Source organism: Perna viridis, chromosome 6 (assembly GCF_037379345.1).
Source record: "Perna viridis isolate PV_CMFRI_1.1 ecotype Kerala chromosome 6, ASM3737934v1, whole genome shotgun sequence".
NCBI lineage: Eukaryota > Metazoa > Mollusca > Bivalvia > Mytilida > Mytilidae > Perna > Perna viridis.
The window spans coordinates 45,106,343-45,122,600 of record NC_142450.1 but is presented as its reverse complement, the minus strand read 5'-3'; the positions used below and the strand labels follow the sequence as shown (position 1 = coordinate 45,122,600).

The 16,258-nt window shown below is 32.5% G+C and overlaps 2 protein-coding genes across 3 annotated transcripts in view; one reads left to right on the top strand and one right to left on the bottom strand.

Annotated features, from left to right (window-relative positions):
- Nucleotides 1-11,057, top strand: part of LOC148615223 (E3 ubiquitin-protein ligase SHPRH-like) — a 39,452-nt gene extending 28,395 nt beyond the window's left edge. Inside the window, exons 24-31 of the mRNA XM_088589934.1 lie at nucleotides 2,326-2,396; nucleotides 3,114-3,257; nucleotides 3,820-3,921; nucleotides 4,116-4,382; nucleotides 5,304-5,396; nucleotides 6,383-6,469; nucleotides 6,853-7,031; nucleotides 9,025-11,057. Coding sequence (XP_088446060.1) covers nucleotides 2,326-2,396; nucleotides 3,114-3,257; nucleotides 3,820-3,921; nucleotides 4,116-4,382; nucleotides 5,304-5,396; nucleotides 6,383-6,469; nucleotides 6,853-7,031; nucleotides 9,025-9,871 — 1,790 coding nt within the window. The 3' untranslated portion in view covers nucleotides 9,872-11,057. The remainder of the gene's footprint in view (nucleotides 1-2,325; nucleotides 2,397-3,113; nucleotides 3,258-3,819; nucleotides 3,922-4,115; nucleotides 4,383-5,303; nucleotides 5,397-6,382; nucleotides 6,470-6,852; nucleotides 7,032-9,024) is intronic.
- LOC148615222 (uncharacterized) lies at nucleotides 10,825-15,339 on the bottom strand. 2 transcript variants are annotated; one of them, XM_088589936.1, is made up of 2 exons: nucleotides 15,179-15,339; nucleotides 10,825-14,869 (listed from the first exon to the last, which is right to left on the bottom strand). In XM_088589936.1, exon 2 carries the CDS (start codon nucleotides 14,807-14,809, stop codon nucleotides 14,051-14,053), a length of 759 nt encoding a protein of 252 aa, XP_088446062.1. In that variant the 5' UTR covers nucleotides 14,810-14,869; nucleotides 15,179-15,339; the 3' UTR covers nucleotides 10,825-14,050. The 2 variants fall into 2 exon arrangements, with proteins under 2 accessions (XP_088446062.1, XP_088446063.1); XM_088589937.1 differs by having other exon boundaries at nucleotides 15,183-15,339.
- Nucleotides 15,340-16,258: the final 919 nt, after the last annotated feature.

Here is a 16,258-nt window from a genome sequence, read left to right as displayed (position 1 = left end):
TTTTTTTCAATTTTTGGTCTCAGATTTGCCTAAAACTGGAAGTGGTTAGTATATGGGGTTGACATGGTGGGAGTGATGAGAGACATCATTATTCTATAGAAACCAGGTAAAATGAAGCACTATGGATCCAATCTGTTGTTGTTACAGGCCAAGAATTGAGCCCTACCCCTAAAAAAAATCTCAACATTTTGTGACCTTAACTCATGACCTCTTGTTCCACTGTTAAGTCCATATTTTTTTTTTTTATCAAACTCTGCATTAAATAGCCTCATTTCAAAACACATTCACTCTGTTTGCATATGAAATCAAGTTGTGGTTTCCAAAATTAAAAATAGAATTGCCAGAACCCAAAAATCAGAAAACAGGCCATGACCATATAAATATGGTTCCCGCAAGGTAAGGGTTAATTTATTGATATTTGTTTTAAATATAAACTTTAAAAATGAACTACTAATAGTAAAAATGTTTGTCAAAAATGCATGACTGCCTCAGTGGATTCATGGTAGTTTACTTGTCATGAGTAAAGGTGGTTGTGGATGTGATTCCTGACTGAGAGTTTTAGAACACTTTAGAATTGATAACTTTTTCTTTGCCAAGCACACAACATATAGGAGATATGTCAGGACTGGTTAGCTAGGAGATAAAATTATGTGTCCAGGAGATATGTGTGGACTGGTTATCTAGGAGATGGAATTATGTGTCTAGGAGATATGCGAGGACTGGCTAGCTAGGAGGTAGAATAATGTGTCTAGGAGATATGTGAGGACTGGTTAGCTAGGAGGTAGAATTATGTGTCTTGGAGATATGTTAGGACTGGTTAGCTAGGAGGTAGAATAATGTGTCTTGGAGATAAGTAAAGACTGGTAAGCTAGGAGGTAGAATTATGTGTCTTGGAGATATGTGAGGACTGGTTAGCTAGGAGGTATAATTATGTGTCTAGGAGATATGTGATGACTGGTTAGCTAGGCGATAGAATTATGTGTCTAGGAGATATGTCAGGACTGGTTAGCTAGGAGGTTAAATAATGTGTCTAGGAGATATGTGATCACTGGTTAGCTAGGAGGTAGAATTATGTGTCTTGGATATATGTGATGACGGGTTAGCTAGGAGGTAGAATAATGTGTCTAGGAGATATGTGATGACTAGTTAGCTAGGAGATGGAATTATGTGTCTTGGAGATATGTGAGGACTGGTTAGCTAGGAGGTAGAATTATGTGTCTTGGAGATATGTGATGACTGGTTAGTTAGGAGGTAGAATAATGTGTCTAGGAGATATGTGAGGACTGGTTAGCTAGGAGGTAGAATTATGTGTCTAGGAGATATGTGATGACTGGTTAGCTAGGAGGTAGAATTATGTGTCTTGGAGATATGTGAGGACTGGTTAGCTAGGAGGTAGAATAATGTGTCTAGGAGATATGTGATGACTGGTTAGCTAAGAGATGGAATTATGTGTCTAGGAGATATGTGATGACTGGTTAGCTAGGCGATAGAATTATGTGTCTTGGAGATATGTGAGGATTGGTTAGCTAGGAGGTAGAATAATGTGTCTAGGAGATATGTGATGACTGGTTAGCTAGGCGATAGAATTATGTGTCTTGGAGATATGTGAGGATTGGTTAGCTAGGAGGTAGAATAATGTGTCTAGGAGATATGTGATGACTGGTTAGCTAGGAGGTAGAATAATGTGTCTAGGAGATATGTGATGACTGGTTAGCTAGGAGGTAGAATAATGTGTCTAGGAGATATGTGATGACTGGTTAGCTAGGAGGTAGAATTATGTGTCTAAGGGCAACAACATATCTACATGCAGACTATTGTTTCTGTGAGCTAGTACAATACAAATATTGGATCAATCAAATGTTCTTGTCCTGAAAAGCTTAATAATATGTGCCATAAGATTTAAAATAACAATCACATCAATCAATCATTCTTATTTTTTCCTAACTGGCAAAAAATTAGATTTTAAAGCCTGATATAGTTTTCCATTTGAGAATCATTGTATTAGAATCACATGAAATGTTCTATATTTTCCTGCCAAGACTGCACATATTGACACATTTGTTTTTTTTAATACTACAGATTTTGAGGAATAAGAATAAGAATATTTTCTGTTTCTTTTCACTGTACTCAGTAATTGTAGGAAATGGAAATCCAGATCATGTTTGGTCATGGATATGTTTAAATTTTGACTTCTTGAAAAGATTCTTGAAATATGAATTTGGTCTTTTCTCAACTTACTTATTTTGGAAAGAAGTATATTACTTTAAAGGACAGTAAATGTTTTAGTTTATGTATATCATTAAAGGTTTGCTTACTTTGTTTTAGTTGATCCTTATTTAGTTAGCTTTGGTCTGGCTCATATTAAAGTATTTGAAGGGATGAAGAAAGAATTCAAGGTAAGTACTATTTTATTGCTTGGTAGGATGAAACACATTTTCACTAATATACTTCAAGTGAATTAATGTGATTTTCTGTTTTTTATGACATCAAATTTCATACATTATTCTGGAATGTTTTGCCCAATGCATTTTATCAGAGTAATACACATTAAAGTCTTGTTATAGTATACAAATAAATAAATAGACTCTGTCAACTTGAAATTAACATTTCGATAGAGAAATTGTGAGCCATCATTTATAGTGCAAAGAAAAGAATTATACATTTCTTTCAGTTTTTATTATTTTAAAAATGTTGTGAAGCATTTAAACATTGGGAAACTTATAAGCTTTTTAAGAACCAGTCAATATAAATTTTAGACTCTGTCTATGGTAGGTGACTCATGGTGTAGAACAAACCCATGGTACAAACTATGCTTTTTTTTTGCTCTACACGTGTTATATTTTCACAATGTATTTGAGAAAACCATACATTCATCTCCTGCTGAATTAAACCAATTTGAACAAAATCAAGAACTATAACTCTTGCAGTGGGAAATTTGTATACAATCTGTAAAATTTTCTATATCAAAAGTGCAACATCTGAATCAAGAACTGAAACATTTGTTATGTGGTCTGAAACTGTTTCAGAATAAGACATTAAAGTGAGTTTTAGACTTGCATCATATAAAGACAGCTATTTATGTGTTTTTACTGAGTTTTATTTACATTACCTAGGGGTGTAGGTCAGTGTGGATGTGCCTCCGTGAACAGGTTTCCAGTATTGATGAGTTGGAGATGGCTACAACCAGACTCAGACTGAGGTTACCAAGGGAACCAGAACCAACTACTGCACAGTTACATATACTGGAACCTTCTGCTGTAGGTAGCTTACTTTTACTTGTAACTAACTTTAAAATATGCAAATAAAAATGTTTAAGCATATTTTAATCTGAAAGTGACATGGACCTTAAATATGTAATTTTTAAACTTTCTCCTGCAGTCATTCTGCATAAAAGAGAAGGTGTTTGCTCTCACTATCACCATTGATCTATAAAATATATCAATATTTGTTTTTGTATAACCTATATTTTTCATTCTGTGTCATTTTTTTTCATGAATGGACCCTTAGATCATCATTTCACTTTAGTCTGGTTAATTTGAAGAGCCGTAGGAAATTGTAAAGGAACAATAGCCCCAAATACCTCTTAAAGTAGTAATAATTTGGGCTCAAACAGTTATTATCATAGGCATTCCTTATTCCCCTTCAGAATGAACAATAACTAAGCGTAATTTATGTATTAAAATGAAAAAAAAATTGTGATTGTGATTATATCATTGATTGGAAAAATACTTGAATAAAAAGTGGCTACCCATGACATGATAGTGTTATATTCTGAATTTACTTGTATATACATGTATATGATTTTATTTTTTTTTTAAGTTGGAGCACCAAAAACAGAAACTAAAATCTGATCTCATCGTGGGAAAATGTGAACTGAGAAAAAAACTTGGTCAGTTGTTGTACCTGAAAAATCTAGCAAAGGTAAAAAGATATCGTTTGAATAAAAATTCAGTTCTATATCTGTAAACATGACTTGAATCATCACAATTCTCTTGTAAAGAAATTACAAAATAAAAAATTGGAAATAATTTGTTTTCACACTCTTGCTGCTTGCATTAGATCTTACTGCAAGGATAACACCTTTTCTTATCATATTTTCCTTGTTATTATTCAAGACACGGGATGAAAACTCAGACGGTCACAATCCAGAGCCATGCCCCATATGTCAAAGGGAATTAGGTGTAGAATGGAGTGTAATGCATTGTGGGCATTGTTACTGTTTAGATTGCATGAACATTCTACTTGAACGGTACAGTTTTGGTGGGAGAAACCGTGTGGTGAAGTGTGCTATCTGTCGAGAGATAACATATCGAAGTGATGTGTCATTCGTTAGTACCAAAAAATGTTCAAATGATAAAGACATTCAGGATTTTAATATTAAGGTAACTGATAACGAATATCTTCTTTTTATTGTAATTTGATCAGAAATATTAATGAAATATTTAGGAATATGCTGTAAACATATTTATATTTAGATAGAAAAGTTAAGATTAATATTCCAAGAAAAATAATTTGTTAAGGTAGATCATACCACTTACATGGACATTCTTTTTTGTAAAATTATACATACATATATATATATTTTCTATGAACTAATAGTGTTTGAAATGATGTAAAAATGATATATTTAAATATTTTAAATGATATTTTGACATAAAAATTAGAATGGTGAAATTAAAATGTTATTTTTAAAAAAAGCCTCTTTCAAGAGGTGATAATTGGCTGGAAAATTCTTTTAAAAGGGAGACAATTGGCTGGAAATTACTGATAAGGGAATTTTAGGTTTTTTAATATTGGAAGAGGAAGAGTTCGGTGAGCCCCAATTTTTTTTTATTATAAAAGAATGTCAGTTAAGTGTTCTTTATATAAAGTTATATGAAATTTTATATATCTATTTTTTTTTAGAAGTTTGTGAAATGTTAAAAATACCATACAGAAGCCATATAAGATATAGTAAAATATTGGCTTTAATAAAATAATCTCAAATTCAACTTCAGTGACCTATGTTTTTTACATTGAAATTCTTAAGTATGTTTATTCTTGGTCATCTTTGAGAAAAACTAGGAAAATATATCCACTAGAATTATTAGGTATGATCTACCTTGATAATACACATCACTTTTTGAAAATAATCTCATATGGTTTGAAGTAGATTTAAACTTGAATATATAGTTCATCTGAAGTTTTCAAGTAGACTAATCAATTGTGATAGGGATGTTTTACCCTTTAATGGTTCATAAACACAAATGAACATATGCATGATGTACAAAACACACTTGATATGTTGATTTTGTTTATTGCAGGGAAGTCATTCAACTAAGGTACAAGGTATAGTTAAACAGATGATTAAGATACACCACAAAGATCCTGAGGCTAAGATGTTGGTCTTCTCAACTGTAAGTATCATAAATTAGTCTGCTTAAAGCTGCATTAGCTGTCATTTTTGTAAATTTTTGTTTCTGTTGAAATATGCCTTAACTTTGAATTATTTCTACTAAATTGTAATTTTCCTATATAATTTTATTTGATATCCACAAATAAAATGCATTAATTACATGAAACAGGTGTCAATACATCTATTGTCTTGCAAGACAAAAAGTCAACCTAGATAAATTTGTATGCATGTAACTTCTAGTGACCTTAATTCGCGCATGTGCTGTAAGGGTTAATTCTTATAAAAAAATCTTATTGCAAAGCAATAGCGGTTAATCAATGGCAAGGAAGACTGACGGACTCCAGCTGTAAAAGAAAAAAGTACGAATATATAACACAAGGATCCTTTTGTAATTTATATATTATGATATAATGCGGCACAAATATGGTCATTAATTGTCATTATTTATTTGAAAACTAATCAAGAAATAGGTGAAATGAAATGTAAACAAGACACATGCTTAGCTTTGTATCAGTTATTGTTATTTTCTTTTACCAAGGTGAAAGTATTTTTAACCCAGGTGATTGTCCTTTTGGCAATCTTCAGAAGTAATGGCAAAAAATAATTCACACCTTGTGAATGATATTATGGGGTTTCCTGTATGATTCTGAGTAGGAAGTGGGTCACCTTGTGAATGATATTATGGGGTTTCCTGTATGGTTTCTGGGTAGGGAATTGGGACACCTTGTGAATGACATTTGGGATTTCCTGTATGGTTTCTGGGTAGGGAATTGGGACACCTTGTGAGCTCACAATATTTTGTTTCAATTGTTATTCAAGTTTTATTTGTTCTGATTATCAAACACAGGGATGACTTCCTTAAACTGAATGTTGAAAAAGGTTTTTTTTTCATTTAGATATTGTAATATTGTCAAAATGTTGTTTCTGTTGATGATCTAACATTGCTGTTAGAATGAACATGATGAAAGATAGAACTTAATTTTTCAGTGGGTTGATGTTCTGAATGTCCTGTCGTCTGCTTTGATAGAAAACAGTTTTGATCACAGGCTGCTTTACCATGGCCATAAGTTTCAGGTAATTAGCTTTTTAGTTCACACATCAAAATGTAATTTCTACTGTAATCCAACTTTGACTATTTGTTTTAAAGCTAAGTTTCTGTGAGCACTGACACATGTATCGACAATGTTATAAAAATCAATTAAACCCTTTCACATACTGTGAAAGTAGTATTGTTAGTGAGGTACCAATTTTTGTGGTTTTCAAGGGTTTGGTAAACCATGAAATTTTGGTCCAATGAATTGGAAATTTCCCTTCATTTGTATGATATAGTTCTAAAATCCACGAAATCAAGAATTTACAAATTGGTCATTTTCCCCTAAACCATGAAAATTGGTACCCATGAATAAAAGTACTTTCACAGTAACTCCGTGCATACTAATTTGTCATTTTCATTTTAGCAAAATCTGAATGCCTTTAAAGAGGACAAGAACATCACTGCCCTTCTGTTACCAGTAGCATCAGGTGCCAATGGATTGAACTTAATAGAGGCAACATATGTCATACTGGTTGAGCCAATATTAAACCCCGCTCAAGAGCTACAGGCTATTGGTAGAGTGCATAGAATTGGACAAACTAAGTATGTAACACTTAATTGATGAAGGAAAGCTTGGAATCCTTCTGTATCTATATTAGCTTTTAAATAAAAGTCCACATTAAAGAACTGTTATAGTTCACCACCTGAATATATACATGTGGCAAAATAATCATTGTCAGAGAAATTTGTTAAAGGAGTTATGATTTAAATGATAATTATACCCCTGCTATGAAAGGGGACTGTATATTGTGTTTATAGTGTCTATCCATCCATTTGTCATCCACACTTTTTTTTATACAAATTTCTCTGCAACTACTACTTATCACAGCCACATTTTGACAGCAGGTTCATATATATATTTGACCATATGGTATTAGGTATGGGAAGTGGGAGATTTCCTTTAGTCAGCTGCTATTTTCCATTTTTTATGTCATCTAGTATCACAAAGTGAATTCTCTGACAGTACTAGTTTGATATTTATATGTAAATGCATGCGTTTTTTACTATAGATTTGAACAACTTATTAAAGACATATCCTACTATTTAGATCTAAAAATAATATCTTTTGATAGTTTGTTTATATACTCAAGATGCAAAAACTTGTATTTATAATATATTTACAAATTCTCACCATATTTGTTAGCCTCTGAAAGTAATCTCAGTTAAATTTTTAATGATGATAGAGAATTGAATGTTCCTCAGGTTAAGAATATAAAATTATATGGTCACTGAGTTTACAAAATATATTTGCCAAAAATGAATAAGAATTATTGAAATGGCCAGGAAAAATGGCACACTGGTTATAGGTTTGGTTACATTGTTAGAATTGTCATGTCAGATCTGGGCCTGAATTTCATAAAAGCAGCTATTGAATTATTCTATATAAATATTCCTTTTAGGAATATTGTGACCTTTAAACCCTGTGGAACAAAGAAGCCAAGTGGTCAGACTTGTTAAACCTTAATTTTTATATAGATTGTTTACTGACATCTGCCTCATTCCTACATGTAATATTGCATGTGGTAAAACTTCTTGATTTGGCTTCCTATTTGATTTTTGTTTTTATTAGTACTTTTTATACATGACTTAGTATTCATTTTGGATCTTGATACTAATTTGTATAAGCATGTACATGTCTCCAATGTTTTTTTTTCTAATGTTGGTAGCTGACAAGAAGTTACTCCTTGAAACATGTATAACACACAGAAATTCACAATATTCATGTAAGATTTTTTCCCCAGTATTTCTCCTTCCCAGTAGGTCTGTATCCTAGCCTGTTATTGTGTCCGTTCTCAATTTTCAAGGTTGTACATGTATTAATTTAGAAGGAAGCAAAATGACACTTTGAAATAATCCTACTATTCTAGATAAAGTGGAATGATTATAGTTGTAGTGTAACAGAAAAAAAAAACTTTTCTTATGTAAAATTGAACAAATAAATTCCTAAACAACAGTCTGAAGTCTATTGTTGACAGCCCAATGAAAATGAAAAAATACTGAATTAGTTGTAAATCAGACTATTGATTCACTATTGAGTACAAGCCACATTATAGGGATACATCTGTAAGGAAAACCCAGTTTTTCCTATTGATCAATATTGAAAGTAAAAAAATTACTGTCCTAAAATTTTCTGAACTGGTGCATATCAGATTTTCATTGTCCTAATTTTCCATTAGTAGTTAATTACTTACTGTCTGACTGTAACATCAATTAAGTTCACTGGAATCTTGTTAACGTCATAGACACATTGCAAAATAAAAACATTCTGAAACAATATGTGCAGAAACAATAGTAGGATTTGTCTTAAATATTAAAAATATCAATAAGTCAAAAATTATACATTTAACTATTGAAATGATAATTACACACTCCAATTGTGGTAGCAATTTTTGTATACTATTTACTATACAGCCATTTTGTGTAAACGGTTGCTTGAGCAAAACCATTATAATGTCCTTCTCTTCAAACATAAATATCAGATGTGTTTGATTTCATTTGATATGATTATTAGTGGCTTTTAATGATATTTTTACAGACCAACTGAAGTCCACAGATTTCTCATTAGGGGTACAGTTGAACAGAAAATGTATAACATTCTGAAAACAATAGAATCTACAGCCTCTAGTCATGACACTGAGGAGAATTCCTTAACCATTGGTGATATAACCTCTCTGTTGTCTGAGGAACAGAGAGATCAAGATCAAGCTAATGACTACACTGAGGAACCAGAAGATAGGAGTGGAAATGATGATGAACTAATGATGAGCTTTGATGAAGAGTATAGTGATGCAGTCCATAGTTTTGAGGACTTTGAGTCAGATGAAGCCATATTAAATCAAGACGAGTCTTTTGAAAATAATGTAGCATCAGATGTCATTAATGATGAGGAACCAGTCAGAAGCTCTGACACAGAGTTGACTTATGATTCATTTCCTCTCATTGACAGTGTTGTCCCATTAAGTAGTGAGGTTACAGATGAATCAAATCAAGATCAGCCATTGAGTAACACTGAGGTCAGAGTTCAGAGGTCAGAAGATAGGGAACTAATGGGAAGTTCTGATACAAAATGGACAGCAGAATCCATTCATGGTATGGATGGAATTGAACCTGTAGCAAGCGATTTCACAGAAGACAGTTCTAGGGTACCAGTTCAAGATTCAGAAGATAGACCAATCAGAACAGACCTTATAGGAAGACAAAATAATCCAACAGAAAGTGATGTGTCAATACGGGACGCTGCAGAGGTTTGTGAAGCAAATGTTTTACCTGGGAATGATAATACATTAATTCCTTCAGACAATATAGAAGATGGCCTTAGAGATCTCACTCAGAGTGGGCTTATTCAACATGTGGATGATAGTCTATCTCAGTGGAAGTTTTAAAACTGCTTTTTTGTTGATATCATTCAATCCATAAAACTGTCATTGACTTTATCCAGAACCAGAAGGTTGTGAAGATGAAATTCTTACTTAGTTTTATCTTGTTTTACTTCCATGTTAAACTAATCATGTTGTCTTTCATATTAAATGTCATCAACACTATCATTGGACAAGTTTAGGGTTTGAGAAAAGTTTTTATTAGTATTATGAAATGAGCCTTGACATGAATATTTTAATTAATTATTATTATATAGATAGCAGTGTTTTATCGAATGTTTCCAGTGTAATAAATTTTGATAATTCACACTGTGAAATAAATTCAATAATTTCACCCTTGCGCTTTCTCCCGCCAAAATATCACAACTTTGATATCAATCCACCAATCCCAGAATTTAAAATTCATATTGAAAATATCGATAAATTATGAAGAAAATATATATATTAAATAGGATAATTAATTGGTTATCATGAATAACTAAAATATGATCACTCGTGCCAAGAATACTTGAGAATTCAACTCGTGCGTGGAACAAGTTCTCCACACTCGTTAAATCTAGGCATTCTTCGGCACTCCTGATAATATTTTGGTTATTCACTCTTTCCAATTAATTATCCTATTATTCTTCTTTTTAGCTTTCATCTGTTTAAACTTCATAATTTATCTTCTTTTTACAATGTTCATGTACACGTAACATATTATTTTGTTTATGTGATTTTTTTCTTATATTCTGTTCATTGATGATATAGATTTAATTTTTTAAAGACCAATATAAGTAATATTAAACTTAAGATTATAAGAAGATGACAACATCTTTTCCTGCCATTTTAAATATTTTTTAATTAACATTGTTGTACTTCATTAGCCAGTTTTAAACAGATATTTTTTGTTAATTGCCACAAAAAAAAGATAAGATTTTATTATATTTGTTCACTTTTTATCAGGTTTAATTATGTCAGTTGCTTCATATAGCATATAACAAAAATCTTCAAAATTAATCGAATTGAAAAATAAGCAGAAATACATTTATTTGAAGGAATTTTGATATGTGATCATTCTTAAAATCCTATATGATTATTAAATGTCAGCATTAGTTTAAATTATTACCTAGTTAATTAGTTTTCCAGACTAGTGCTAACTGTTTTCTAGTCACTGTTTATCTGTTTGGTTCATTAAAACTGTTGAAATGTAGTTATTTTTAATGACAAAGCAAACTGCTCTACTACCAGTCTTAAACTTTTTCTGTTTCATTTATCATGCAATACAAGTTTCCATTCAATTTATATTATATCAGATTGTTATTGGCATTTTTTTATCGGTTCAGTACACTTCTTGGTGGATTATAAAATAAACAACAAAAGTGAGGTGTAAATGCTGATGACATTATAAATTGTACACTCATCCATAAATGTACACTTGTCAAGCAATATACACATCAATGTACACAGGCAAAATAAAGTACACATAGCCATCAATGTACACATATACCACAATCTACACATACACAACAAGGTACACCACACCAATGTGCACATATACCCCAATATATACATACACAATAATGTACACCCACATCAATATACATATATATATACCACATTCTACACATATACAATAATGTACACATATACCACAATCTACACATACACAACAATGTACACATACCAAACAATGTACACCTACATCAGTGTTCATATATATATCACAATCTACACATACACAGCAATGGACACCCACATCAATGTACACATATATTCCAATCTAGACAGTACACAACATTCTTCACCTACCCAACAATGTACACCCTCATTCATGCATATACTCGACAATGTACTGTGAAATACGTATTAAATGGAACATTGAACAATACAAAAAATGTCTGAAGCAGACAATTTTTCAATATACCTTCATTTCCTGCATATGGTGTTTATATTTTACAATTGATTCGCTACGCTAAGGGAAGTACTAACCACTCTGATTTCTTTGAACACCATACATATCTACACAGCAGGCTTCTGAGGCTTCTGAAGCAGGGGTATGAGGAAATGCGTCTCTAAGTATATTCACGCCGCAATGGAAGAGGGAGGTTTAGCGTGTTGTAAAACCTATATTCCACCCACCATTTCGTTAGAAATGCCTGTAATATTGCGGTACAAGCTGCTCCTGTGGTGTAATATCTATTTTGCCAGATTTGTTTTGGACTTGACTTGATTATGGATCGGATTAGTGTTCGGTAATTTTGTTCATACCCTTATTATATCAATTTAGATACATTTTGAATCTTGGCAAACTGAACATCTCTCTAAGCCCAGCACATAAGTTTTAATGTCTAAAAAGGCTTCAGTTTGGACCAGTTTCACAGTACATATACTCACTCGTGTACACGCCCCAATCAGTGCAAACACACAAGACATATCGAACACATAAACATAAATATTACATTTGTAACAGCAAGTGAGCATGAACATTCTATCTCGCCACCGAAATATATTTAATAAAAGTTTATTTTGTAAGCTTGGATAAATAAACATTTCTTTTTATACAACCACAAATAATGTATCATGCTATTGCCGGACTATGGCTTGAGTATAAGAGTATAGATCTCTAAAAAGTTACACCACTAGGTGTCGTGCCACAAAAGGAAGGCTGCGACATTTACCGTTTAGAGAATCGGGGGTTCTTAAACCAGTACTTCTCTGGTGTTAAGACAATAACTCAAGTGAAAGTGCATGGATCTTACTGAAATTTTACCCCAAAGCTGAGGTTGATTTTTGGGTTTTGATTTATTTAGGAATCGGGGAGCAAAAAGTACCTAAAGCAAGAATTTTGTCTAATGAATATCTTTGAAATCATACCTCGTGGTTCCATGTTCCCAAATGATACCTGGGGTTAATTTTGGAGGAAGTGACTTCAGCTGTTTATGAATTTTGGGTCACTTCAATTCTGTTCAAATTCTTTTCCCGTGTTAAAAGTCTAATCCCAATCCCAATGAAGATAAGCTCGAATGGTGTGTCTATACTTGCTCAAAATGTTCAGGGTTCGACCTCTATGGTCGTAACAACCTGTGCCCCCAAAGCATTTTATTTTTCATTGTTAAAGTTTCTTCTTAAAAGCTGATACGAATGAAAAGATATTTTCAATAAGTTTAATGGGGTTATTACCAATATTAGTATTCTGATGTATTCAAATGAAAACATATTTGGTACTTTATATCCAAAATAGAAAGTCTTGTTAACATGCTCCCGATAAAGAGTTTATTTTCTCCGACAAAAATACTAATAATATATGGACCATTTCTAGGTAAGTGATATTGAATTCGTATAGAAATTCATTACAATGTTCCAAAGTTTAGAATTACGATAAACAATACAAAAACTTCCGTTGATGATGAGAGTTGTTATGAACCATCCCTTTTGATTATTTAGTCCTAGGCACTTGTCTTCCCAACAGAAATATATGTTCAAGTGGATCAAGTGTGAGGATCCACAAAAATATTTAAGTACGTTTTCAAATCCGTCTTACTGTGTGAATAATAGTCCTTTAACTTCAATGATAAGCATTTTTTTTTAGATTGCATGCATGAAGGTACCAGGTCTATTCATGTTTCATATTATAATACCGGTAAACAGTTGTAAATCATGGAGCCGAAATATGTCAGTCCTATAGCCATTAGTGTAATATGTCCGTCGTGTGTCTATTGAATGCGGAGGTTTTCAAAGAAGTTGTAAGTGGTAATGTGATTTGAGGGAGAAAATATGATCAAAACAGTTGTCAGTGATTTCTGAATTATTGCGAAAGCCTCATGTAGTGTAAATGATTGGGTTAAATGATTTTCCGCAGGACGTTTACCCTATCGGTGCAGCTGGTCCATGCACACAGTCTTTAGTGGAGTCCGAGTTACTCATTTCATTTTGTTGCTTTGTATGTATTGCTTTAGTTGCTTTGTGTTCTTTGTTTTGATTGTCTGTTTTCCATGTCTCGTCTTTGTCCACTCTTCTGGTTCCCTTCATTACTATTTCACATGACCTGCATGTCCTATGGACCGCTATTTGAATTCAGGTCATCGATCTAAATGAACGATAATGGGAATGAAGTACAGAACGATATTAAATACACAAAAGAATTAACTGTGGCTTATTCTGACATTGTTATACCATTTATAACTGTTACAGATCGTAGAATAACTAACGGTTCCGATACTGAACAATGAGTCTCGAAAGCGAGTCATCTGCTATAAGATTTTTTCCTACTGGTAGTTTTACATAAAAACTTTCGTCCTTTTTTAAGCTTACAATATCTGGTAAAGCTAATGTAATGTGCGTATCACTTTGGAATTTCACTCGAATGCATGCTTCCTCTTTCGTTGTGATGTAGTATAGACAGAGTCGTGTATTTCGTCCGACCGAATTATTGAACTTAAACCCAATGGACAGTGTCAACTGGAAAGTACCCGAAAGTTTAGCAGTAAATATCCTCTTCGTTGTATCAAAGCTGAGAAATTTACAATTTTGATTAACAAATGGCATTCTGTACCTGGTATCATTATAATGTAATGGCGCATTAATTCTTGTGGGGTCTAACTTAAAGACGCCTGAACCTGTTATATGCTCATCATAAGATGTAGCACTTGTTTGCGATGGTGAAAATGTAAAGTACAAACAGAGTGATGCAATAGACATACAAATACAAACACCTGACGTTATAACCGATATCAAAGTCATCAATCTCAAATTTCGTCTGCCGAGTCTACCGTTAGACTCACTATTACGACTGTTTTGTCGACTATAGACCTTAGACTGTTGTTCATGTGATCTATTTAGAGAGTTCTTCCTGTTGTCTCTAGTGTCGATATCATTGTTCAAGCTCCTTGTTGATGGAGAATTTGACGTTGGCTTGTTCCGTTCTTTTATTTCGTTGTTAGATTCTCCTGTACTGTCTGACATCGTGCCAATAAAGTGTCACTACTATCAATAATTACTCGGTTGTTAGGTTTGAAGTATCACCTATTCCACGAAATGTAAAATAAATCTATTACTAGAAGTTCACTTTTATTTCTTTACGTTTATAACCTCAAAATATTAATGTTTTTCTAAGCACGATTTTCTTTTAACTTCACTTGTATTTTTTTTATACATAGTGCGGTGTAATATTAAGCGTACGTTTTTTTAACATAATTCATATATTTACTTTTTTGTCTGATTTCAACATTCTATTCATTCAAATTTCGTCAGGACTTCGTTAGGATCACCGAAAGTTGTAGTCTTTATGAAAATAACAAAAGTTTTGAAATCATGACATCACTTTCTACTTACATACAATTGAATGATCTAACCACATGGTCTCTGGTCTCTATGAATATTATACTGTTGATAGAATTCCCACCCATGTAGTATATATATACTTTAACAAACTGTTTCTTTTTCAATGTGAATCACTGTATTGTTATCATTAATGCATTGACACTTCCCATGTTTTTTAATTCCTTATATTGAAGTGGAAATGGCACTATACCTAATTACGGAAATAGGTCATTGGAAAAGGAAAAAAAAAAGATTATTTTTATTAACAATTTCATTTCTAATTTTGATGATTCATAAAAGTGAATAGCAACTTTTATACTTGAAACGGGAATACCGATTGCTAACCTTGTGCAACCCTGTGGTACAGAAATTTGAGAATTGAAATGATGTAATTTTTTGTCTCAAATATTAAATTTGTGTATGAATCATTCAGCAATACAAACCCAGAACTTTGCCAAAAAACCTAAATTGACATGTGTGTACCGTTTTGATCTCCAATACTGCAGTACAACAATAGGGCATGCACCGATTAACTTCAACCAAAACATTACACATGAACTAATACCTTACCATTAATATCCTGGTAAACTACTCCGGAATAAGAGACCAGAAAGTACAAGAAACAAACACTTACATAATGTCCGGACAATAACTTAGGTAGTACAATACAGTTAGGCCATTTCTGAATATTTGGTCTCATTTTGTTGAAATAAAGCTGTCCGCATAGAAATTTGTATTATTTTGTCATAATAAAATGTGCATATTTTTGAAATCCTTGGTGTGTGGAGGTTCAAGTCATTTATAAGTAATTAAGTGATTATTGTTATAAAATCCAGTAGCCATGGTAACATACTGAAAAAAATATTACTGAGTTTTAGTACAAGTCAGGGATGTCTTTCCAAAACTAACAGTCAATGACATTTTATTGAAAATAAAATGATTTATGTTGTGATTTTTGTTTAGTTGATTACCCACCTCCTCCCCTTACTACCTCCGATATCTTTTTTCAATATTGGCTATGGCCGTTTTTTTAGGCCTTACCTTTTTTGTTGTTAGGCCGTTTTTTAGGGCATACCTTTTTTTTGTTGTAAG

Coding starts and splice junctions, on each gene's coding strand:
- LOC148615222 (XM_088589936.1), bottom strand. CDS start 14,809: ATGTCAGACAGTACAGGAGAATCTAACAACGAAATAAAAGAACGGAAC.